The following is a 26287-nucleotide window of genomic DNA, read 5'->3' on the forward strand; positions in this document are numbered from 1 at the left end:
TCCCGATCCGACACAATACTAGAAGGAATACCATGCAATCTAACAATCTGCTAAATGTAGATCTTAACCAACTTCGCCACAGACATATCGGTCTTAATAGGAACAAAATGTACCGACTTCATCAACCGATCAACAATGACCCAAATCGAATCAAAACCCTTCGCAGTCTTCGGCAAAGCTCCAACAAAATCCATAGAGATACTATCCCACTTCCACTCTGGCACAAACAACGGTTGAATCAAACCTGACGGCTTCTGATGTTCAATCTTAGACTTCTGACAAACCAAACAAGCATACACAAATTCCGCGATCTCTTTCTCATTCCAGGCCACCAAAACAACCTATTCAAATCTTGATATATCTTAGTCGCTCCTGGATGAATACTCAAACTACTTCGGTGACCTTCTTCCAAAATCCTTCTCTTAAGCTCAAAAACATCTGGTACACATACACGATCACGAAACATCAAAACACCGTTCTCATCCAATATGAAGTCTCCACCCTTGCCTTGATTAACCAACACCAAACGATCTACAAGTTCCAAATCTTCCTTCTGTCCATTCTTAATCTCTTCCAAAATATTACCTGTCAGCTTCAACATTCCCAACCTCACACCCTCCGGTGTCAACGCACTAACCAAACTCAGATCTCGAAATTGCTCAATCAACTCCAATTCTTTAACCATCAAAGCAGACATATGCAACGACTTCCTACTCAAAGCATCAGCCACAACATTCGCCTTCCTAGGATGATAACTTAGTTAAAAATCAAAATCCTTAAGATACTCCAACCATCTTCTCTGCCTCATATTCCACTCATTCTGATCAAACAAGTACTTTAAACTCTTGTGGTCACTAAACACTTCAAACATAGAACCATACAAATAATGCCTCCAAATCTTCAACACATACGCAACTGCTGCCAATTCCAAGTCATGAGTTGGATAATTCTTCTCATGCACTTTCAACTGCCTCGAAGCATAGGCCACAACCTGACGATTCTGCATGAGCACACCACCAAGACCCATCTTAGAAGCATCACAATACACAACAAACGATTCCCTCAGATTCGGGAAAATCAACACTGGAGCTGAAGTCAACCTCTTCTTCAACTCTTGGAAACTCTTTTCACACTTAGCATCCCAAACATAAGCTTGTCCTTTCCGAGTCAACTGCGTCAATGGCAACGCCAACATAGAGAATCCCTCACTGAACCTCCGATAATAACCTGCTAATCCAAGGAAGCTTCTAACTTCAAAAACAGACTTAGGTGATTCCCACTACAACACTACATCAATGATGAAGGACAAAAAAAGGTTGTTATTTCAGTTTTGTATTTTTGTGAATTTTGGATAAAATATGATAATAAAATGTGAACAATGGTGGAAATAGACAGAAATGGTAACCAAACAAATTCCCAATCCAAGGAAGATGTTTAATTTGGTAGAGGATCGCCACAAGAAACGTGGTTTCTTGATAAGATCAATGCATGGTTCAATCCAGAACCAAAAAGAAGCAAAGCTTCCAAATTCACATAAAGTGACTTTTTTTTAATCAAATTTCTCTATCTTTTTCATTATTTTCGCCCCCTTTATATAGGAAATAGGCTTGAATGCTGAAAATCTTACAATCATAGCATAATTAGTGTTATAACTCCTAGGTGACTAGTTATTACAAAAGAGGTTACAATTTAATTGGATCTTTAAAGTTGGTGGCTGATAATTGCATGAGGAGGTTACATATTCATTTGCACATTGATTTGTGAAGGCTTATTATGTGTAGACGTTACAATTCCACAAACACCACATTTAATTCTTCAGCTTACACACTTTAACCACGTCTTCAACTTACAGCACATTCTACACCATTAAATATTCCGAATTTGCTCTTGAGTCCAACAGACGAAATGTAGAGAATTTTGTAAGCTTTCCAACGAGTTAATGATCACCTCAAACGGACATCCAGAGCTCCAGATATAGCCAAAACAAGACAGACATATCATGACCTACGAAAATAAAACTTTGAACCCAAAATTAATTTGGTTCTTTTATTCCACAATAACTTTATTATTCTTTTCAAGAGAGAAAATTTTAGGATCACATCAATCAACCTTCGACGGATCCACGACAATACCACCCTTAGAAATCACATGACCAAGCAAACTCACTTCCCGCAGCCAAAACTCACACTTCGACAACTTATCAAACAACTTCTTCTCCTTTAAGACTCCCAATACAATCCTCAAATGCTCGGCATGCTCTTCTTATGACTTCGAATACACCAAAATATCATATATAAACACTACCACAAAACATTCCAGAAAAGGATGAAATATCCTATTCATATATTCTATGAAGACACCTGACGCATTAGATACTCCAAATGGCATCACAGAATACTCAGTGTCCATACCTTGTTCGGAACGCAGTTTTGGATATATCTTCCTCCTTTACTCTAATCTGATGATATCCTGATCTCAAATCAATCTTGCTGAACACTTCCACACCAACCAACTGATCCATCAAATCATCAATCCTCGGAAGCGGATACCGGTTCTTGATTGTCACGTTGTTCAACTGCCGATAATCCATACAAAACCTCATGCTTCCATCCTTCTTCTTAACCAACAACACAGGAGCACCCCACGGAGGAACACTCAGCCTGATAAACTGCTTCTCGAGCAACTCTTCCAACTGCTGCTTCAATTCACCCAACTCTAATGCAGACATCCGATACGGCGCAATCGAGATAGGACTCGTTCCTAGTACCAAATCAATTGCAAACTCAACTTCCCTCTCTGGCGGCAACTCGGTAATGTCGTCCAGAAAAACATCTGGAAACTCTTGCACTACCGGCAAATCACCAACTCCTTTCTCACTACTCTCCTTCAAGGAAGCAAACATCATAAACACACTAGCTTCACCGTCCAAAGACTTCTTCACTTGCTCCGCGGTCAAGAACTTCCCACCTTCCTCCGCTACCGGCTTAGAAAACGTTATACTCTTGGTCAAACAATTAATGTTAACACCAAAAGTCAACATCCAATCCATACCAAAAATCACGTTCATATGCTTCAACGGAAGACACAAAAGATCCAACTCAAAATCAATGTTACCAAAACTAACAGGACACTTAGCACACACCAAAGAAGTAGTTACCGAACCACTAGCCGGGGTGTCGATAACCATCCCACGAGACAACGGAGTCACAACCAAACCCAAACGCTCAACACAACCAGCCGCAATAAAAGAATGAGTAGCACCAGTATCAATAATTGCAATCAAAGGAGTACTATTGATAAAACACATACCTCGGATGAGATTATCCGGATGCTCCACCTCTTCCGCATTCAGTGCAAACACCTTGCCCGCTGCCTTCCTCGGTTTGGTACACTTAGTACTAATATGACCTTTCTCACCACAATTGTAGTAAGTAATCTCCTTCTCAACATAAGTACACTCATAAGCCTTGTGACCCGCTTTTCCACACTGGTAGCAACTATCACCCTTCTTGCAATCATTAGCAAAATGACCCAATGTGCCACACTTAAAGCACTTAACCTCAGCAACATTCAACTTAGAGCCTCCACCACTTTCTTTCTTCTTTCCTTTGTCCCTGCTATACGGTTTCCCAAATCCATGACTCTTTCCTTTCTTATCATGCTGAGCCTTGTAATGATTAGCTTTAGCTCTCCCGTCATCATCAAACATACGACACTTATGCACCAAAGTGTCAAAGTCTCGGATCTCCTGAATACACATGTACTGATAGATATCGGGCCTCAAACCGCTCTCAAACTTCACACACTTGGAAACCATCGCATCCTCCGCATTGATGTATGGACAAAACCTCGAAAGCTCTTCAAACTTTGCAGCATACTCAGCCACTGAACGGTTCTCTTGCTTCAAGTTCAAGAATTCCACTTCTTTCTTAGACCTCAAATCCTCAGGAAAGTACTTCCTCAAAAACACAGTCTTGAACCTAGCCCAAGTCACAAATTGTCCACCAGCCTCAAGCCTTCCCCTAGCATTGGTCCACCAATACTCGGCCTCCTTTCCAAGCATATGAGCATCCTGACCTTCTGGTCCTCACTAGTCACCATAGCACGAAAGATCCTCTCCATGGCTTGCATCCATGTCTGAGCTCCATCCGGATCATACCTACCCTTGAACGTCGGCGGACTGTTTCTCAAGAAACGATCAAGCCTCCGCTCCTCAGCCTCTCCAGGATCACGATGACCAACTGCCGCCTGCTCATTAGCCTGAGCCAACACCTATGCCATTGCAGTCAAAGCCTCTGCAATCGCTCCATCATCTCTACCACCAGCCGTCTCACGACTACAGAAAACCAACCAACATATACGAACAAAAGCACAACCAGACAAGTATCGAAGGTAACTCCTTACCATTCGCATACTAACAGGAAAATTCAAGGGATACTAGTCCGGGCAAGACTGACCACGGCTCTGATACTAACTTGTAACGCCCTATTTCTATTAAAATGATAAAATACGCTAATATAACGAATATTCAAGAAATAGACGCTACGTCTCTGCAATAACCAAAACAACATACATATATATAAAATATCTCAACAGTCACAGCGGATACAAATCATATATCTCCATCATGTACATGCCATGGTCGAATACATCAAAATATAACAATTCTCCAAGTCCGACACGTGGACAAATTCAACTAAATAAAAACAGACTCCAACAGAAACATAAAGACACCGACCCTAGCCTAAACCTACGACTCCAACCGATAGCGGAGATAGCTCCCGCTATCCAAGCACTCACCACAAGCAACTACTTCTGCACAGCGTCTACCCATCCATACAGACGGGTAGGCGGTCAAAACCACTGGAGGTTAGCTTTACATTAATCATAATCAATAATAATAATTGAAATAAATAAAACAATTCGGTTTTCAAATAGTTTGCATAAACAATTAACCTCCAAATATACATTCATACCACCAATCCAGTATCACAACAAGCAATCATCAATGCACTTATCCCAACAAACATTATTCACACTCACAACAAGACTTCATATCATTATGCAATGCACCTAAACTTGACACATATATGCATGTGGTACCATAACAACAGTCGTTAGATGCCAACCGCAAATCTATGTTAGAGTACACCTCCTCTTACATGTAAGAGTACACCTCCTCTTACAACAACTATGTAAAAGTACACCTCCTTTTACATTTCAACATATGACTCAATATGATATGATGCATGGACATACAACAACGATCCGATAATGCACAACTTCAACATAACAACTACCAACGACAATGTAAAAGTACACCTCCAATTACATTGACTATCTCAACAACATTTGCATTATCAAGTATTCATGTCCACACATTCAACAAATCACAATTCAAATAAGAGTCATCAACATGGATCAACATACAACAACATCAACTACAAAATATCGCAACAATTCCATATACTCCTCATAAACCAAGTAAAATGGAACAACACAACATTTCATGGTAACATCTTATTCAACCTTCAACCAACATCCACACATCCTCAATTATCATATAAAACCATTCATGAAAGATTTATAATGCAATTGGTTCAAAGGAACCATGTTCAACCAAGTTCGTCTATCTTACTACCATTTTCAAAATAATTGAAGTTATTGAACCAAAACCAAGTAACAAGATCCAATGCATCAACTAAGTATTCCTCTAGGCTACATATAAGTGCAGTAGAGTATACCTTGACGTTTCACCGGCTAAACCTGACGAAATCATGAGAATCACAAAGTTCGAATCACTTTATCACTTTTTACAAAAGAATCTCATTTTCAAAGCAAAATATATTAAGACTTGATGAAACCAATCACAACCATTTTCAGAAATCATATAAACATTATACAACCTTAATCCTACTTCAATTTCATGAGAAAACGAGTTTCCGGAAAATCGACGTTTTTGGACCATTTTCCAAAAGTTAAGTGAATTTCACCAAATCAAGTTCACTTTGATTCAATGAAGTTCCAGTAGGATTAAATGTATAAACAGAGGTTAAACAAGTCAACAGAAACATTTTAGAAAGCTCGGATTGGTCCCCAAGTGCACAAAACAAAAGATCAAAAATGGTTGAACTGGGCAAATCTCGCTTAAGCGAGGTCTGGTTCGCTTAAGGGAAATAGTTCCAGTAAGCACTGGGCTATCTCGCTTGGAGCTCGCTTAAGCGAAGCTGCATAATTCCTGTCAAAAAGTTTCGGGTTCCAACCCCTTTTCACCCAAAAACCCAATTTTGATTATTCCAAACCCCAAAACTTAATCCCAAAGATGTTTACAGGTCATATATATTTCAAAACACTTAAACATGCATAAGTTTTGAGATTAAAACATCAATTTAACAAAATTCACCATTTCACCAATTTGAGACTAAAACCGCATTGCCAAGAATACGCTCTACGTATCGAGGCCTAAGCATAACATAATCATGGCATGATTCTAAACTGTATGATTAGGGAAAACCTAAGATCGTCATCGGTATAACAGTCTTTCTTGTTCTATACATAATTGGTACTTGTCTAATAGCATCTCGTGCTCTTGTTCTTAAACATAATCGTACATGGAATCATTCTTGCATAATCATAATCATAATCATAACGTACATGGTCGTGCATAAGTTCATTCATTATGTTAGCGTTGAACATAAATCATTATCTTGATTCATTTTACGGAGAGCCCGGGTGGAGTAACCCCGAGAACAATCCCATACATGACCGATGAAACCTAGCAAGGGTACATCAGACTCCCTCGGTGTCGTGCGGGTCCCTTACGGCTTGAATCATTCCCCTTGGGTCGAGAACCTCTTGTATCCCCCTGACGTGGATAACAAGAGACACAAACACCTACATCTTGATTACTCAGTGACATGCGGGTCCCTTGCGACTTGAACTGTTCCCATCATGAGAACCCCTTGTATCCCCCTGACGTGGATAACAAGAGACATGCCACCTACATATAATAGTCATGGTCTTGTCGTTCATGAAAATTAAACCTATTCATGCTTGCTTGTTTACCTGGGAACCTTGTTCGTTCCGATTAGCGATAAACACATACTTGTTCATACTTGTACATTCTTAAACATAGTGGAGAGATTAACTAATCAATCCACGGCTTAACATGCTTGCTATATCATTCTTAGTCATGTGTGAAGAGAATATACTTCGCGTCTTACTTTCATAGGCATTCATATTCCTATACTTGTTATACTTAGGGATTCATGCTATCTTTCTAGTTCTCGACAACTAAGTCGAGGCTCTACATTTATTCCATTCCTTAGTTCATCACCTACCCTAGTAAATCGGCTTAAACTCTCATATGCCATCCTTTCCATTCATGTTAAGATTGTCATGATTTTCATTTCAAGAATCATTTGATGTTATGTTCATTGCCTAGATGATGTTTTGGGGTTATAAAGTTGTAAAACGTTGAAAGAAAAGCCTCGGAATGCACCACCGACCCCACAAAGAGCCAACAACCAAAAAGCATGCTGGCCAACCCAGAGGGTTTCGCTATTAGCGACTCTGGGGTGAGTTTCTTGGCTAAATTTTGCTATTAGCAAAATAATTTCGCTAATAGCGAGTTTCTTCGGGTCTGTGGTGCTGATTTTGCAATTTTGACCCAAAACTCGTCAAATTCGATCCTGCAATGCACCATAATCATCCAGCAAAATATATTGACTTTAAATAACATATTTCATGGCAAACTAACATGTAATTGACAAGAATTAATCAAAGGGACATTAGGGTTTAGAACCCCTCATTAACTTGAACCAATACTTTTAACATGAAATTTACACAACCAAAGGGTTGTAAACTATCTATGGAACTCACCTAAACATGTTTCTTGCTTTCCTTCAAGTTCCAAGCTCAAACCCTAGATTCCTCTTCATTCTTGATCCATAGTTTTCCAACCAAACCATGCTTAAATCCATGCTTCCACTTGATTCTTGCTTGTTAAGCCACCAATTACATGATTTTGAAAGACTTTGATGCCTCAAAGAAGGAAGGATGGGGGCGGCCTAGAGAGAAGGAAGAGAGAAATCCTTTCTCTCAAAACCTAGAGAGAGAAAGTGTTGTGAAGAATGAAGGAAAATGGCCCTTGTGGCCTTTTATAGCCACTTGCGGCTTCTTACCACTTCGCCCTTTGCCTTAGTCGTGTTTAACCTGACGCCGATACATAACTCATGCTTAACTGATATTACTTATAAATATCTTCCGTCGTACTTAACATTCTTCATCATACTCGCTTTCCATGAATATCAGTCCTCTGATACATTTAACAGATAAACTTTCCATTAGCTGACAAGCGGGATATTACATATTTAATCAAAACAAGAAGTCATATAATATAAATTATATAAAATCATTAAATAGAATAAAACATAGAAAAACAACTCTTTTTAATGGACAAAAATTTTACTACTATTTCACAACACTTATCCGGCCTAGAACGATGGTGTGGGGAAAAAGCCCTTACCTTATGTGTTTTACTTCCTAACCTCCTCCAAATGCCAACGAAAAAGTTCACAAAGGAGAATGAGACAAAGCTTGTGCTACACGAAAACTGAATAGAAATGGGCTTCGAGTTTGGTTTTGGCGTGACAAAGCAACATGGTGGCAATGGTCTTTCAATTTTCTTTGTTTTGTTTCTGCCGAGTAGTTTTTTAGAACTTTGAAAGTGATCCTCTCATCAATTGTATGCAAAGTAATAAAGGGCAAAAACCAATAGTTGTAATTAAATTAATAAAATCTCATTGCAAGCGTAGACATTCGAATCCCTTAAAAAGAAGAGAGAATGGGAGATCATGTATTTAGCCTCCATTGTGGGAAAGGAGGAAGAAATCAAATTCTCAACGAATGGTCAAAGGAATAATGTGCATTCAAGATTAATTAATTTGTAATTGAATACTATGAGATGTGCATTCAAGACTAGTTAATTCGTAATTGAATACTATGAGAATATTTTTGTCTAAGAGACAATACTAACAAATGGAGTTTGTCATACCTTAAATTTTAGCCACTTTTCTTTGTTTTTAGGTTTTTATTCGTATTTTAAACGCCGAGTAATTTCGTCGTTTCAGACGGAATTTCGGCAGAGAGGTATTTTAAAATACCTCATTTAGTTACCGAAAAGGACTTTTTATTATTTTATTAATTTCTTTTTTTTTAGTGCTTTATTATTTTTTAGTTTTTTTATTAATTTCTTTTAATACTTTATTAATTTCTTTTCTTTTTTAGTGATTTATTATTTTTTTTAGTCTTTTTATTAATTTCTTTTAGGTATGTAATATTTATTTTCGGTTTATTTTTGTTAATTAATTAATTCTGTTTTTTATTAGTTATTTGTCTTAAGAGGTCCTTTGCCCTTATCTTTGTGTACACATGTCAAAGTATCATTAGTCCAAAGCCATTTCTTTTCCTCCAAGACACTTTAAGGGTATTTTTGTCTTAGTCCATCTATCCCTCACAACCCTAATTGGTCACTATAAATAACTCCCAATCATTGGAGAAAAGGCGGCTGGCTCAGATTTTCACACAAACACCAATCATTTACGGCTGCCTCACAATTAAAGATCAAACCCTTTTTTTAAAAGAAATTTTCTCAAGAACACATTGCACCAAAACTTTCCAGCAATGTAGAAACCATGAAAACTTCACATAAACAACAGTAACCTTCACCATTCTTTCTTTGATTTCCCTTTCAATTGCGTCACAAATCCAAATCACTAACAACAATTCCGATCAAAGTTTCTTTCAAACACCACAAATTATACGCATAAGTCATCAATCCATAGCAACACACAATCCATCACAATAACAACAACAGCTTCGCTCTTCTCCATCAACACATCATAAACCTTTTACGGCTATCACCATAACCACACCATCACCATTCCAAATTCGATCTGTTCATCCAACAACTCATTTTCGCTTCTAACAACAGTCCTCAAACAAGGATCAGCCGAAATCAGCAATAATAAAGAAGGAACCGGTCTAGTTACACAATCGGAGGTGTCACCAACAGTGCTCACACAACAACGGTGCAAGCCGATGCTGAAATCAAAGAAAGGAAGGTAATGAACCTCAAGCACAACATACAGAAGCTGAAATCGAGTCAAATTCGTGAAGAAAGAAGAACCGATTCAAAGAAGCAGAGAAGCTGAAACCAAGTACAAACGCAAAGGAAGTCAAGATCCAAACCGAATCAGAGGTAAAAAGAGGTAGTTTGTTTTATCTTGTGTTTAACCTTATATCTAGGATGTTTGTGATGTGTTTTGAAAGTTTTAAGTTTAGATTTGTGTTTAGAGAAGAAAACGATTTTGAAAACCAAAAGAAATTTTGAAATCGGAGTATTTTGTTGAACTCCGGCGGCGGCGCCGCCACCCTAGGGTGGCCGGCCACCGTGCCGGAGTGAAGAGGTACACCGGAGAAGATGAAGATTCATCTTCTGTTCATTTTTTTTTCTTTCCAGAATTTGAAAGAGAAGAGAGCATTTGTTCTGTTGGTTTTAGTGAGAGAAACACAAGTGCAAATCAGGTTTGAAAATTGCTTTTCTGACAATGAAAACTTCCTATTGACGCAAGTAAATGATGTTAATACCCCCAGCGGCAGTTAACAACCGCTCCATTATACGTCGATAGTTAACAGCCGCTGGTACCCAGCGGTTGTTAACAACCGCTGAAGCTGAAGGTAGCGGTTGTTAACTGCCGCTACGTGCTTATCATTTTCCAGAAGCTCATTTCCATCTTCCAGTGTCTTTCCTAACCAATTTTAACTTTCATTTTCATTTTCATCTAAGATTTTTATCAAATAACCAATTAAAAATTCTTCTAAAATTTTCATCTAATAATACCTAAACATATTCATCCAATATTTAACAGGAACATGGTAAAATTAAAACGCAAGAAATAATATAAATGAACGTACGTATATGTCATAGAAATAGGAAAATGTATGGAACATGTCATAATAATACATCATGATCGTCATAGTCAAAAAATACATAAAAAAATCCTAATAATAATCAGCCTTGCCTACCCTGCCTCTACTGCCCCCTGCGCCGCCTGGAAATCTGATAAGTAAGTGCAGGCTCAGTAGCACTAGCTATCCACATGACCTCCTGGACAATCTCGTCTTTGGTCATCTCGCCATGCCTGGCCACAATATCTCGGGCTATGTGCGCCACATCCCGGACGATCGTCAGTGTGTCAGGCATCTCCCTGACATGCTCCTCCTCAATGAGATGTTCCACGTTCGCAGGCCTGGGAGGGGATCCCTCATCAGGTGGGAGAATGCGAGGGTGAGAGACTCTGGCATACCACGCCATGTAGCCAGGAACATGCTGCCATGGTGTCTCACACCCATCTCCCCAAGCAGGTACTAACCATGCCGCAACGTCCATCAACACAATGGTCAGCATCTGTGTAGGCACCGGAGGGACAGCTGAAGGATATATGGGAACGTCCTAGACAAAGGAGAATTGCCTCTTCACCCGCTCAGGAAAATGACGGTACACCATCTCCTTCCCGCATATGAGCCATCCCGAGTAAGTGCACAAGATATTAAATGGGTGCACGTCTATGTGATCACCGTAGGTAGAAAACCTGACGTCATCCACCTCCAAGCGATCCAGGCATGAGCGGTAATGGTGCACACTCTTATGCCCTCTGCTAGTGAGCCATCTCCCAGCACATGGTGTCCGCGGGCCCCACTCCGGGTTACGCTTCCTTGGGTAAGGACCTGGCAAATGCTCCAAAATCCATCCCTGCAACAAAATAAATAATACACAAAAATTATTATTCGAGTTAAATATTCAATAAATCTGAAACATTATAAAATAGTCTAACATGATAATAAAATTTATAAAATAAATTCATAAAGAAATTAAGATAAATATTACCATAAAAAGAGTCGTAGAGCCAGCCATCGTTCTGTTATTCAAGATAACAGAATCATCCAGATAATCGTAGAGGTAGGCTAAGGTCATCCCTCCCCATGACCACTTCCCAATCGCCCCCAACTCCGCCATGCAATCAAGATATATCAAGTCGATGTGTCTGTTCGTTTTGTTAGTGAACAGCGCACAATCGACGAGATATAGAAGTAAAGTCCTCACACAGCACGCTCTCCTCCTGGCTCTCTCCTGCATCTCCTCCCTCGACTGTGGATCCTCAAGTCGTCTAGCCTCAGTCAGGTGCTGCTCATAAACCCGCTTCAGTGCGGGATAACTGATATGACCAGCAGCTTCATCCCTAACCTGAGCTCTGGCATCAGCATCTGACATGCCCAACAACCTGGTCATCAGATCAATCAAACGATCCCTATCCATCGCCTCGTCGTGCTACAACATGCGGCCGTAAATAGGAATGTGCAGCAGATTATGCACATCGTCCAGAGTGATCGTCATCTCCCCCACAGGTAGATGAAAACTACTGGTCTCCGTGTGCCACCTCTCTCATAGAGCACGTATCATGGCATGAGTCACAGTCGAATACCCAACGTGTATCAAACCATGGAGGCCAGACCCCTCCACAGGCTCCCAAAACCACCTCAAACCCGCCTCCGGCTTATCAAGCTCTTTAAACCATGCTCTTATAATAATGTATCAAACCATTGTCACTTACGCTACATTATTATAAATAAATAAAACACTTACACTACATTATTTTAAATAACTAAAACACTTACGCTACATATTTTAAATAAATAAAACACTTACGCTACATTATTTTAAATAACTAAAACACTTACGCTACATTATTTTAAATAACTAAAACACTTACGCTACATTATTTTAAATAAATAAAACACTTACGCTACATTATTTTAAATAACTAAAACACTTACGCTACATTATTTTAAATAACTAAAACACTTAAGCTACATTATCTTTAATAAATAAAACACTTACGCTACATTATTTTAAATAAATAAAACACTTACGCTACATTATTTTGAATAACTAAAACACTTACGCTACATTATATTTAATAATTCAAACACTTACGCTACATAATATTTTAAATAATCACTTCAAAACATTTAAAGAATTTTAAACAATTTAAACACTTACATTATTATGGTTCACCCAAAGAGGGTTCGCCACGTGTCTCGCGTAGTCGGACAATAGTGATGTGGTCTCAGGTCCTCCAGGAAAGGGAGGCTCTCCAGCAGGATACGGTGGTATCAACTGAGCACAACGACGTCGTGGCTAAGTCGCCGCCTCAGGCTCATCCTCACCCTCAGGAACAGGATTATCTGCCTCAAGATAATCCGCCAGAACATCCTCTGGCACCTCCTCATCCTCTACCTCGTCCTGCAGCTGATAAAACATTCTATCCTCATCCATCCGATCATATCCAACAAAACCCTCATCCGCATAAGCATGCGCTGGTGTCGGATCAACCACCTGGGAGGAGTCATCCACATGTGCCTGTGAGCCCTCTCCATGTATCCTCGGGTCCCTGCGCCTCCGAGTCTTAGGGACATACAGGTCTTCAATCCTCTTTTCTCTCCGAGCACTAGCGGTACTCGCCTCTTTACCTCTCCGCATCCTATCCTAATAACCCGCTGCTGCTCACCCGTATCCCTAGCCATATCTGTACAAAACAAATTTTAAAAAACATAAATAAGTTGACAATGTATTTAAGAATACAATGTATCTAAGCATTTACTTAAGGCATTGAACATAGGCGAACATAGGCATTCATACAATGTATTTAAAACTTTTAAGGCATTGAACATAGCAAGTAACATGTAACATATCAAAAATGAAACTTAGGCATTCATAAAATTTAATATAACACATTCATCAAACTTTATATAACATACCACATTATGTCATACTTAAACTTGCCAAAAAATGTCAAAATCCAAGCTTATAATAATTACAACATATATACATTATAAAATTAAACATATTTGAAAAAAAATTACACAAAAAAAGCAAGATTTCCTCACTTATGCATTTTATCAAACACCTTATGTGCATTCTAAATTAGGAGCATAAGTAGTGTTACTTGAACATCTAAAGGGCTACATTGTACCTACATTGTCTCTAAACAACAATTACAACATAAACAATCCATCAAACAGTCTAAATCATGCATAATTTTCAATTTTCTAACCTAACCTAAAACTACATAAAACTAACATTTTACTCAAAATAATCAAAACTAACACCCTAAACAAACTACATTGCATGTAAATAAGAAGAAGAGAACTTACTTGTAATCTAATTGAAGAAATTGGGCTCAAATTCGTGCAATTGAAGTTTGGAGAAATTTGGAAGAGAGTTGGATGTGTTTGTGTTTCTGGAAAATGAAGAAATGAGGGTTCTGGTGTTGTTAAATCGCAGAACTCAGCAGCAGTTAACAGCCGCTGGAAGCCAGCGGTGGTTAACTGCCGGCGCTTTAACCAGCGGTAGTTAACTACCGCTGGGGGTAAAATCGTCATTTACTTGTGTCAATTGGAAGTATTCATTGTCAAAAAAGCAATTTTCATGAGGTTTTAACAGCAGAAAATCATTTTTATACCTCTTAAGCTCTAAGGCCCACGTAATTTGCTTAAGCCCAGTACTGTGTATTTCTCTTGATTGCTGCTTTGTTTTGTTTACTGTTTGAATCCTCCCAGATCTGCTTAATGCACCCCCCCTCCCTGCATAATCATGTCCTTTTTGTTAACTCTAAAAAAACTCACGCATTTTCTTTAAAAAAAAACACTATGTTTCATGCTTTTCTTTTATCCTTTAAGCTTCATAACATGCATTTTTTTTGTTTCGTTTTAGTGCTTTTAAAAGCTTTTATTTCATGCATTTTAATAGTTTAGTATCATGCATTTCACTTGATAGTTTGTTTTTGGTATATGTTGTTTTAGACCTTGTGATGTGAGACCTAATACTTTGCTGTATTTTATTTGTTGCATCATCTTTAATATAATCTCATGCACCTTTTAATTTTTTGTCATGTAATTTATTTTCATTTTCTTTAGTGTGTATTTAGGAAATTGATGTAATTTATTTTTGCGTATTTTTATTTCTTGCCATAGAATGTATCTAGGAGGGTATTTAATAATGTAGTAATGCACACACACCGACACAAGCACCGACACTACACCACTTTATTTATCGCTTTACGCTCGTTTTATTTTTTACATCGTTACGCTAGTTTACCGTTAGTTTAGAAAAATCTTTTTATCTCAAAAAAAATTAAATATGCAAAAACTTCAAAAATATTTTCTTAAGAAACCTTGGATTTTAACCCAAGTGATCTTTTTCCTTTTATTTCTTAATCAAATTTTTAATCAATTTAACCATTTTGGACTTGATTTTCTTTCAATTAAAATTAAACAACTTCACTTCTTTCATTATTCTATGCCTTGAGGCCTCTCTTCCCTTCTTAAAACAATTTTCAAAAACTCTAAAAAATAACCCAACCCACAAATAATTTTTGAGAGTGAACTACATTGGGTTTTGATCCCTTTTTCTTTAGGGGTATGTAGGCAAAGGATTTTATTCTTCCAAATCAAATAAAAAACAACAAAAACATACTTCTTATTCCTCCATTCTTTCACCTAGATCATTAGATAATAATTTTCAAATAAACAATTAATCTAGCACAAGATAAAGTTAGGTAAGAGGTTCCCACGGAATATCGTGGTCGTTAGGGGTGTTTAACATCTTCCTCTATCGAAACCAACCCCCGGATCCAAAGTCTTGAAAAAGGGTTTTAACTCATTTTTTCCCTTCCCACGAATAAAAATCGAGAAGTCAAAAGATTGAAAGTTCAAAACCAATTAATGGATTGACACCCGAAAATCATCGACTACAGAGTTATTTGGATTAATGAAAAAATCTTGCTCTTAACTCCTTTGACTCAAAATAACGGGTAGCTAAAAAAAAGTTTAGAACTTATCACTATGTCTTTAGAAATTAAAAAAAAATAATAATGTATGGTCATGGAGAATTGAAATTTTGGAAACTAATAAGGGTAATCCTTATAAGTTCATCATTACTATCATACTATACTCGTTAAATAATTAATAATACCAAGAATAACTATTTTATTTCTGTCATTCCACATTTATACAAAAAGAGATCGGATGAAATTCAAATTCATTAATTAAAATAGTGAAGGTGAAGTTTTTCTTAAATTCTTAACTTCAAAATAAATTGTAAAATAAATAAATAAATGAATAATACAAAATTAATTCTTTTCCAGAAAAAATAATATTTATAATATTTTGGGGAGTTACACGTTCACTATGCACAACGTACATAGTCCCTCAAGTTTTAGTTTTTTTGGTCGGAATACTCTACCACCATTGACAACAGATTCGATGAATGTGTTGAGACAACAAATGGATGAGAGTAACCATGAAATGGTTAATTTGTTAACAAATTGGTACAATGTTTAATCCTTTGATAAGGGGGAAAAACCGGAGTTATCAAGCCTTAACCACACAAATGGGGAGAATAACAGATTTCTTAGCACCCCCACAACCGGTTTACCAACCGGTTACACAAATGCAAAATCAACAACCGTTGCGGTTAGTTGAACCAATGGTTCAGAGGCAACAACCTGTTCCTCAGCCCCAACCTGTCGAACCAGTAATACAAGGTCAACCTAAGTGATCTTGGTAGATAGAAATGATAATGCCGATGAAGTTGTTAGGAATGTCCAACAACAAAACATAGGAGCGCATAACAACATAGCCAATTTGGTCGAAAATATAATGGCTCAAAATGGTTTAAATATTGGCCTGCATATGCCAAACTTTGTTTCTCCTTTGTCGGAATTGGTGTTACAATCTGAACTTTCTAGGGGTTATAAAATTTGCAGGGGATACTAGTGAGTCCACTGTCGAACATATCACAAGATATTTGACGGAGGCAGGAGATCTAGCAAACGATGAGAATTTGATGTTGAAATTCTTCCCCAATTCTCTAACAAAGAATGCCTTCACATGGTTTACTACTCTTGCATCGCATTCGATCCAACATTGGACTGAATTGGAACGGTTATTCCATGAGCAATTCTACATGGGCCAATCTAAGATAAGTCTAAAAGAATTGGCGAGTGTCAAAAGAAGTTCCACTGAATTCACTGATGATTATCTCAATAGATTCAGATTATTAAAGGCAAGATGTTTCACTCAAGTGCCTGATCACGAGTTAGTCGAAATGGCCGCCGGCGGCCTAGATTATTCCATTATGAAGAAATTAGACACTCAACACTTGAGAGATATGACCCAATTGGCCGATAGAGTTTGACATGTCGAAAGACTAAAGGTTGAAAAAGCCGGAACTCATAAACATTTCAAGAAAGAAAAGGTTGCTTATATCGCATCAGACAAAAGCAACCAAGAATTCGACATAGCTTTTGGCGATGTCGCAATAGAGGAGGTTGATATTGCTGAGTTAAAACGAGGGCCTCCTTATACGTGTAAATCATTAAGGCCATCCGATGGGAATAATCCTGTCGAAACAAGCAATGAAAGATATGTCTCCAAGACATATACGTTCGACGTAACTAAATGCGACGAGATTTATGATCTTTTAGTTGCTGATGGTCAAGTGGTAGCACCTAAGGATGTAAAAACCCCACCACTAGAAGAACGTCAGAAAAAAGGTTTTTCGAAATATCATAACTTCTTGAGACATAACACCTCTCGATGTTCCCTTTTCAAGGATTTGGTTCAGAAGGGTCTTAAAGCAGGCAGATTGAAGTTTGGAAACAAGCTAAAGCCTCAAATGCAAGTATACTCCGATCCTTTGAAGGAGGCATGCATGATGTACACTGACATTGCAGGTTGCAATATGGTTGAGGCAATGATTGATGTTGTCGAAGACTTATCTGTCGAAGCAGAAGTAGAAGCGGAAGCTGATGTTGCAGAATGTCAAATGGTGGACATCACTAAAGATGCAGAACACGTCGAAGAGATTGCTCCGGAACATCAGTTTTGACGAGAAGCTAAAAATGGACTATCTTACAGCTGAAGAAGAGTTGATTGATTTCGTCAATCGATGCAAGCTGAAGAATTTTGAGGTAATGCTCTGCCCCAGTTGTAGTGTTGTGTTTGACAAAGAGGCATCTAAAGGCCTCGAAGGTTCTATCCCAAAACCCAAGAAAAGAGGGAAATAGTCTGGTGATCATAGGCCTAAGTTTTCCTTTACAAAGAGTTATATTCCTTTCATCAATAACTCTTTGACCACGAATTATGTCAATCAAAGTGGTAAAGGAAAAGCCTTAGTCCCTTATCCACCCAACCAAAAATGGGTTCAGTCGACCCATAAGAATGTGCAACATGGGAAGAACAATGTGGTGAAAAGAAACACCAATGTTGTGAATAACAACAAAAATGGTACTACCATTGAGTCAAGGAAGTTTGCTTATAGCAACAACTATAAGGGAAAGAATCACATGACAAGAACTCAATGGAGAAGTTAACAGAGATCTAAGAAAGGCATTGCAACAAACCTGGAAAACCAAACTCTCGACGTAGAGCCTGTTATACCCTAATTTTGGACCTAAGAATACTTATTCAATTCTTCTTTTCTTGCATTATAAGTCATTTGAACTGTCTCTGATCAATTGCATATTTCTCTGCATTTTATTTCAATGTTATTTGCAAAATTCATGAAAAAGGGTATTTTAGTCATTTCCTGCATTCAACTCATTTTAATCCTTGAAAATTGTTTGAGTCTTTTAAATTGGTTTGTATAAGTCCTTGTTTCAATCTCATGTCAAAATTCATTTCAAAAAAAATATCAGTTGAGTAATTTTCTAGTCAGTTTAGCCCCTAGGGGCATTTTAGTCATTTCCCATGATAAAATCTCTTTCAATCTTTAAAAATTTGTTTGAGTCCTTTCAAATAGTTTGAATAAGTTTTCATTTCAATTTTATGTCAAAATCCATTTCAAAAATTGCATTTGAAGTCATTTTGAGTCAGTTTTGCCCCTAGGGGCATTTTAGTCTTTTCATGTGTTAAAACCCTGTTTAAATTCTAAAAATTGTCTCTGAGTCTTTTAATTTGCTTGTATGAACTCTTGCTTTAATCCCTCGTTAAAAAATCATTTTAAAATTGCATTTGAGTCATTTCGAGTCATTTTAGTCCCTAGGGGCGTTTTGGTCATTTCACATAATATTTCTGATTCATTTTAATCTGCTTTCTTGTTTTTAATCGTCTCGCTTTACGTTAATTTTCAATTTACTTTTTCAATTCAATTTTAGTTTTAATTTTCATTTTGGTCCTCGTACTTTTGTTATTTACATTTTAATCCTTTTTAAGTGTGTTAAGTCCAAGTGCCACGTGTCCAAATGCTATTAGTCCACAAAAGTTTGTTAGAGTCCAATGCCACATGTCTCTATCCTATTGGTCCAAGGCCAATGAGCTAGCCTATAAATTGGTCAAAGAGTCAACAAAATTTTCATTCAATCATTTTTCCACAAAAAAATCACAAAATAATAAAAAAAATCAATTTCTTTCTTCCCTCTTTTCTTCTCCCACGTGACCACTCTTTCACCACCATAACAACTTTTCTCCACCACCAAAACCACCCTAACTAACTCCCCTAACCTCCATAACTACCTCCATCTTCATCTTCACCCATCATAACAACCTCCCACCACCACCAAAAACCTCCATAACCAAAAGCTTCAATCTAATTTCATCTTTAACCTTCATAAAACAACCTTCACCTTCAACAATCTTCATCATCAAAAATCTTCCGAAACCACTACGGTAACTTCCGATTCGTAACTGATTCGCATGGTTCACCATTGAATTTTCCAGCATTCATCAACAACATCAATTACAAACTCAAAATCATCACTGAAAATCACTACTCCACCAATCCATTCATCATCACAACATCAAGCTCAACCGATTCATACAACCGGAAGCGGATTGTGCAGATGGAAAGCAATTGAAACGAACCTGTTACGTGTTTGAAGCGGGAACCGATTGGTACGAATTTGTTACAAATCTGGAATAAAAGTGAATCTGTTACAAATCCGATTGGAACACGAAGCTTCGGCGACGCCAGAACCGTACGTGAATTCGAGGAAAGGTGCGAGCAAATTGGATTCGCGACGACGGTGACGAAACAGAATCGAAGCAAGTCCAGAACGAAATCGAACCAGAGGAAAGGAATTCGAGCTATTTCAATCAACGTCCTGGCCGAAATCGCAAACCAAAGAGGTAATAAGCTCCTTCGATTTCATCTCTCTGTGTTGTTGTATTTGTTAAAGCATTTGTGTTTGAATCTTTTGAAAACTGGTTTCGAATCTGGAAAAGAAGGAGAAGTCTAGGAGTATTGGTGTGTTTTCTGGTGATTGAGAGAGAAGAAGAGAGTGGAGCGTGAGAGAAAGAAGAAGAATACGTCGTTCTGTAAAAGAAATAAGGAAGAAGAAGGTTTTGACCCACTTTTAACCCATTGACCCGATCCAGACCCATGGATCCAGCCCGTTTTTAGTTTGGGCTTGGGTCTTAGTTGACTGATTTCGTTTTCTGCACGTTTTCGCTATATGCACACCGTTAATTGATGTTTACACCACCGTTGGTTTAAAAAATTGCATGAAAAATTCAAAAATTTTGCGAATGTCTTACTCGTTATTTTGATTGGATCTTGATACTATTTGTATGTTAATCTTGATAAAATTCCATGGAAAATGTTTCGTGCTCTTGTCAATTCATTGTCTTGATTCTTGCTAAAGTTTTGTTAATAAAGAATTTTTTTTCGTGAGTTTTTGTGTGAAGTAGTTTCGATACTTGAGACCTATCGTTTGGAAAATAATTGCATGTTAAGACCTACTTCGAAAATGATGTGTGTTTATTGTGTCATTTTGCCACTTTTTGTTAAGACTTTTGTGAAAATTGTGATGTGATCTTGTCCTTGAATTTTGGTGCATAAGTGTGACTTTGAGTATGTCGTTCTTGGAGTGATTTTGTTTCTTGATTTAGCATATGCCTGCTGTTCTTGTTATAGGTCCTTCACCTTGTGAATAATGTGTGTTCTTGTGTTAAATAAAGTGTAAATAGGCTTGAAAATACTATGATCATATTGCATACTAATTTCCCTTGATTTCTCACATCATGATTGAATTAAAACTTTTGAAATGTTACCATTGGTGTGAGGATTCTAGGCCTTAGTTTTGCCTTAGAATTTTAGCAATCTTTCAAGTACTATTTCATCATGTTTTTTTGATTAAGTTCTTGGTTATCTCTTTGTTAATTTCTAGTTACTTTAATTCTCTTACTTGTTTCTATTTTCTTTTATATATTTTTGTGCTACTAACCCTTTTCCTTTCATGTTTCATGAGCATACTTCATCCTCCCATCTTAGTTCCATTTTTTTTTGCATTTTTATTCCCATACTAATACTTAGAATGTAAAGACTTAGGAATTTTTGTAATATTTTACTTCATGCAAATTTTAATTTCTTGCAAGACCATAGAATGTATCTAGGCCAATGATGTAAAGGACAATGGACTCTAATAATGTACACCGACACAAGCACCGACACATGCACACACCTCACTTTAGATATATAGCTAGAATATGCATGTTTAGATGTATGTTTAGGATTGTATGTTTAGATGAATGTTTAGGCTTTATACTTAGAAAAATCATTTTCCAAAAAAATATGAACAAACTTCACTCAAACCATTTTCTAAATAAACCTTGGGATCAAAATCCCATTGTAATTTTCCCTTTTATTTTCTTAATCAAATTCCAATGAACTTTAATCATACTTTGACTTCCTTATGCAAATCACTAATCAAACCCCACTTTTTCTTAAATCTCAATGCTCATGAAGCCTCTCAATCTCCATTCTTCAAAATTCCAATTTTCAAACTTAAAATCAACCAACAAAAACAAAAATATTTTTGGAAGAGAACTACGGTGGATTTGATCCCTTAAACGGGTACGTAGGCAAGGAACAAAATTCCTTCAATTCAACTAAAATAAAAATCCAAAAACATTCTTCTCCCTCCAATTCTTTACTTAGTAAACCTCTTAGGTTCAATAAGCACTTTCAAAATAGCATTTAAAAATAAAGCGCGCGCGTAGAAATTAAAGACGGTTCCTATAGGATACTATAGTCGTTATGGGTGCCTAACACCTTCCCGTAGCGAAAACAAACTCCCGGACCTCGATTCTCAAAGGGTTTTGCTTACTTTTTCCCTTCCCAAGAAAAAATAAGATATCACCGGTTAAAAAGGTTCAAACGTAATCAATGTTTGACACCCGAAAACCAAGATAACCAGCTGGCGACTTCACTGGGGAGATTCGAGAGTTACGCCTAGTCTTTATTTCCACGCTTGCGCTCTTTTTTTTACTTGATTCTTTTACTTGCTTTCCTATGTGAATAAATGTTTAATTTCTTGCAAACGTGTGGGGTGAGAATATCAAAAGTCCTGCACTCGGGCTGAGTGAACTTAGGATTTAGGAGGGATATAATCGACAATTCATTCCGGGGGTTGCCTCGTGTTTTGGATTATGCGATCAATCCCACATAGCTGAGGCATTTTGGGGGTGATGTTGTCGGCGCGTGTTGTCGCGTTTAGGCACTTTACTTCTAATTGTTCTATGACGCTATGAACCGTAGATAACCAAACCCATCCATGGCCATTTTCTAGGACGTAGTGCGGAGGCGAAACCGAGTGTTGTCTCGAGTTTTAGTCGTCACGCGATACTACACTCAAGTTAGACCTTCCGCGGATAATCATGGAGCGAGTGTTTGTCTCGTGACACCGTGATATACGTCGGAGGTTGCAACTTGGGAACCTTTTTTAGAACCCGGTTACTATTATCCTAAAGCCCTAGATTCACCGGACCCCGTGTCCACCCATGACTCCTCGACTTTGAACTTCAACCCACCATGTTTTCTCCGAACTTGAACATAATCATGCATTCATGCATACATGCATACATGCATAAACTTTTTCCATGCATTGTTATCAAAGGGCTTAGACAGATTGAATTTGTAAACATTGTAGGAATGAAGAAGACTAAGTCCTACAAGTTCAAGGAAGTGGATTTGGCTAGTTTGAGAGATTTGGCACTCAAGGTTGAGGATCCGACTGGTTTTCGACATCGTTACGGGGCTTTACTTACTATTCTCCAGACTAATGTGGATGAGAAGCTTGTGCACACTCTAGTGCAATTCTATGATCAGGAGTATCGGTGCTTTACTTTTCCTGACTTCCAGTTGGTGCCTACTCTAGAGGCTTATTCTTCCTTGATGGGTCTATCTATTGCTAAGGGGGTACCTTTCTCAGGACCTGAAAACCCTCCTATTCCATTGGTTATTGCTAAAGATCTCTATCTCAGGACCACCGATGTCTCCAAGAATCTTGTTACTAAGGCACGCATCCGAGGGTTCACTTCAGAGTATCTTCTTGGGAAAGCCAACCTCAATACCACTTGTCAGGACACTCTCGAGGCTATTCTTGCACTTCTCATCTATGGGCTTATTCTCTTTCCAAATCTTGATGACTTCGTGGACATGAATGCTATTATGATCTTCCACTCCAAGAATCCGGTTCCCACTTTGCTAGCTGACACATACCATGCTATTCACGATCGATCCGGCAAGGGTCGCGGATACATTCTTTGTTGTGTGCCTCTCCTCTATAAGTGGTTTATTTCGCACCTTCCGGAGTCTTTCCACGCCAATACGGAGAATTGGTCTATTTCACAGAGGATTATGGCTCTCACTCCTAATGAAGTGGTTTGGCTCACTCCAGCTTCTAGGGTCAAGGAAATTATCTTTGGTGGTGGAAAGTTTCTTAATGTACCTCTTCTTGGTACCCGGGGTGGAATCAACTATAACCCGGAGCTCGCCTTGCGACAATTTGGTTTCCCGATGAAAGATAAACCCATCAATCTTGCTACAGCTCCTTACTTCTTTCACTACTCCAATGCTCCCACGGGAATAAAAGAGGATTTCATGGATGCTTGGTCCAAGCTTCGGAAGAAAGAGGTGAAGCGCATGGGTATAAGGTCCGGTGTTGCTCATGAGGCCTATACACAGTGGGTGATAAACCAAGCTGTGGAGATTGGTATGCCTTACCCCTTTATGAGATATGTGTCTGCATTTGTTCCTACTATGCCTTTGCCTCTACTCCCACCTACCCAGGAGATGTATCAGGAACATCTAGCTATGGAGAGTCGGGAGAAGCATCAGTGGAGGGCTAGATACTATGAGGCTGAGAACTTGATCATGACTTTGGATGGAAAGGATGAGCAGCAGACTCATGAGGTCTTGACATTGAAGAAAGAGTTAGCTAAGGCTAAGAGAGAGATTGAAAAGAAAGATAGGATGCTTATGAGGGACTCCAAGAGGGCTAGGGGTGCCCGTGACTTCTATGCACGATACTGCAGCTATGAGTCTGAGTCTGAGGATGATGCTTCCACTTCCTATGCTTGAGGATTTCTTTTCCTGTTGTTATTTCCAGTTGTTTATGTTGTTTTACATTTCAAAGTCTATCCCTTGGCTTAGCATTTCAAAGGGAATCGTCTTGTAAAACTATATGTTGGTTGTTTGTTCCCGTTTATGTTAATTGTTGTTTAGTAATGTTTACAAATTTCTAGTTTGTCTAAAACCCTTCGATAACACAAAAAGAGTCTTTTTGCATATGCATTTACACATTTCATGCATCATATGCATTCATTGGTCATAAAAGACTTCTCTCGTGCTCATTACCTCCTGGTTTTGTCCGCCGCAGTCTGAAAAGTGGCTCGTGCTCGCAAAGTTTATCAACCAGATAGAATTCATCAAACAAGATTTCACAAGAGAAGGATCATGGCTAACGTTGAAGAAGAAAATGCTCAGCTCCGTGCCGAATTGGCTGCTATGAGAGAAGACCTGGCTAAGGCTCATAACGCTATGTCCACTATGATGGCTGCACAGGAACAACCAGCCACATCTGTCCCAGTTTCTACTGAAGCAATTCCATCTATCCCACTGTCTACTGTGGCTGCTGATGCTCGGTTTGTTATGCCCAATGGGCGTCCTTATGGGCTCTCAGCCTACTACTCTCCTAATACTGCTGCTGGTGTCTCTGGTTTTGCTGGTCAAGGACAGATCCCCGTATCCACTGCTATGCCTCAGGTGACTACTGTTGTTACCGACCCTATCGTACACACTGTGCAACAGGTGATTGATGTCGATACTCCGTGCGGACAAGATCCTGCAATGGAAGCTATGAAGAGACAATTGAGGGAGTTGGCTGGAGAACTCCGTGAGGTCAAGGCTAGCCGGGGAAACAATGGTGCTCCTGCTAAAGCTCGTGATCTATGCTTGGTATCCCGATTTGAGGTTCCTAAGAAATTCAAAGAGCCAGAATTTGACAAATACAATGGAACTTCCTGTCCACACAACCATGTCATCCGGTACGTCCGAAAGATGGCAAACTACGCAGATAATGACGCACTAATGATCCACTGCTTCCAGAGTAGCTTGGCAGACGATGCAGCAGATTGGTACACTGGTTTGAGCAAAGACAATATCCATACTTTTGAGGATCTGGCTACTGCTTTTGAAAGTCATTATGAGTTCAATACCCGTCTGAAGCCAAATAGGGACTCTCTCAAGTCCTTGTCTCAAAAGTCAGATGAAACCTTCCGTGAGTATGCCCAGAGATGGAGAGGGGCAGCTGCCCGTGTTTCTCCTCGACTTGATGAGGAAGAATTAACACAGACATTCCTGAAGACTCTGAAGAAGGAATATAAGGAATGAATGATAGTCTCTGCTCCAAACAACTTCTCTGACATGGTTACTATGGGAACTCGTCTAGAGGAGGCTGTCAGAGAAGGTATTATTGTCTTTGAGAATGGTGAATCCTCAACTAGGGCACCTAAGAAGTATGGTAATGGCCACCATAAGAAGAAAGAATCCGAAGTAGGGGTGGTATCTGGTAATCAGTTTACACCTGCTAATGCCGCTCAGTTACCTTTGCCCTATCAATACATGCAGTACTCTCAACATCCTTTCTTCCCGCCATTCTATCAGCAATATCCTCTGCCACCGGGTCAACCACCAGTGCTCGTTAATGCCATTGCTCAACAAGTACAACAACAGCCTCCTGCCCAACAACAACAGCAGCAACAACAGGGTCCTCGGCCCAGGACTTATTTTCCACCAATACCAATGCGGTATGCTGATTTGCTCCCAACTTTACTTGCTAAGGGACATTGTGTTACCAGACCAGGCAGGCCTCCGCCTAATCCT

The 26287-nt window shown here is 38.6% G+C and overlaps 2 protein-coding genes across 2 annotated transcripts; one reads left to right on the forward strand and one right to left on the reverse strand.

Annotated features, from left to right (window-relative positions):
- Positions 1-11095: 11095 nt before the first annotated feature.
- LOC146915967 (uncharacterized) lies at positions 11096-11470 on the reverse strand. Its single transcript, XM_085721504.1, has one exon. The coding sequence runs from the start codon at positions 11468-11470 to the stop codon at positions 11096-11098; it is 375 nt and encodes a 124-aa protein (XP_085577630.1).
- Positions 11471-16513: 5043 nt separating this feature from the next.
- On the forward strand, positions 16514-18013 carry LOC146915968 (uncharacterized). The gene is made up of 3 exons (XM_085721505.1): positions 16514-16667; positions 16890-17220; positions 17332-18013. The coding sequence occupies exons 1-3, from the start codon at positions 16514-16516 to the stop codon at positions 18011-18013; spliced, it is 1167 nt and encodes a 388-aa protein (XP_085577631.1).
- Positions 18014-26287: the final 8274 nt, after the last annotated feature.

The sequence above is a fragment of the Medicago sativa genome, chromosome 6, assembly GCF_051527215.1.
Source record: "Medicago sativa cultivar Bolivia chromosome 6, Bolivia_mono, whole genome shotgun sequence".
Classification (NCBI taxonomy): Eukaryota; Viridiplantae; Streptophyta; class Magnoliopsida; order Fabales; family Fabaceae; genus Medicago; species Medicago sativa.

Coding starts and splice junctions, on each gene's coding strand:
- LOC146915968 (XM_085721505.1), top strand. CDS start 16,514: ATGGGGAGAATAACAGATTTCTTAGCACCCCCACAACCGGTTTACCAA. Junction 16,668..16,889: donor TGTCGAACCAGTAATACAAG/GTCAACCTAAGT, acceptor TAAAATTTGCAG/GGGATACTAGTGAGTCCACT. Junction 17,221..17,331: donor ACTCAAGTGCCTGATCACGA/GTTAGTCGAAAT, acceptor ACATGTCGAAAG/ACTAAAGGTTGAAAAAGCCG.
- LOC146915967 (XM_085721504.1), bottom strand. CDS start 11,470: ATGCTGACCATTGTGTTGATGGACGTTGCGGCATGGTTAGTACCTGCT.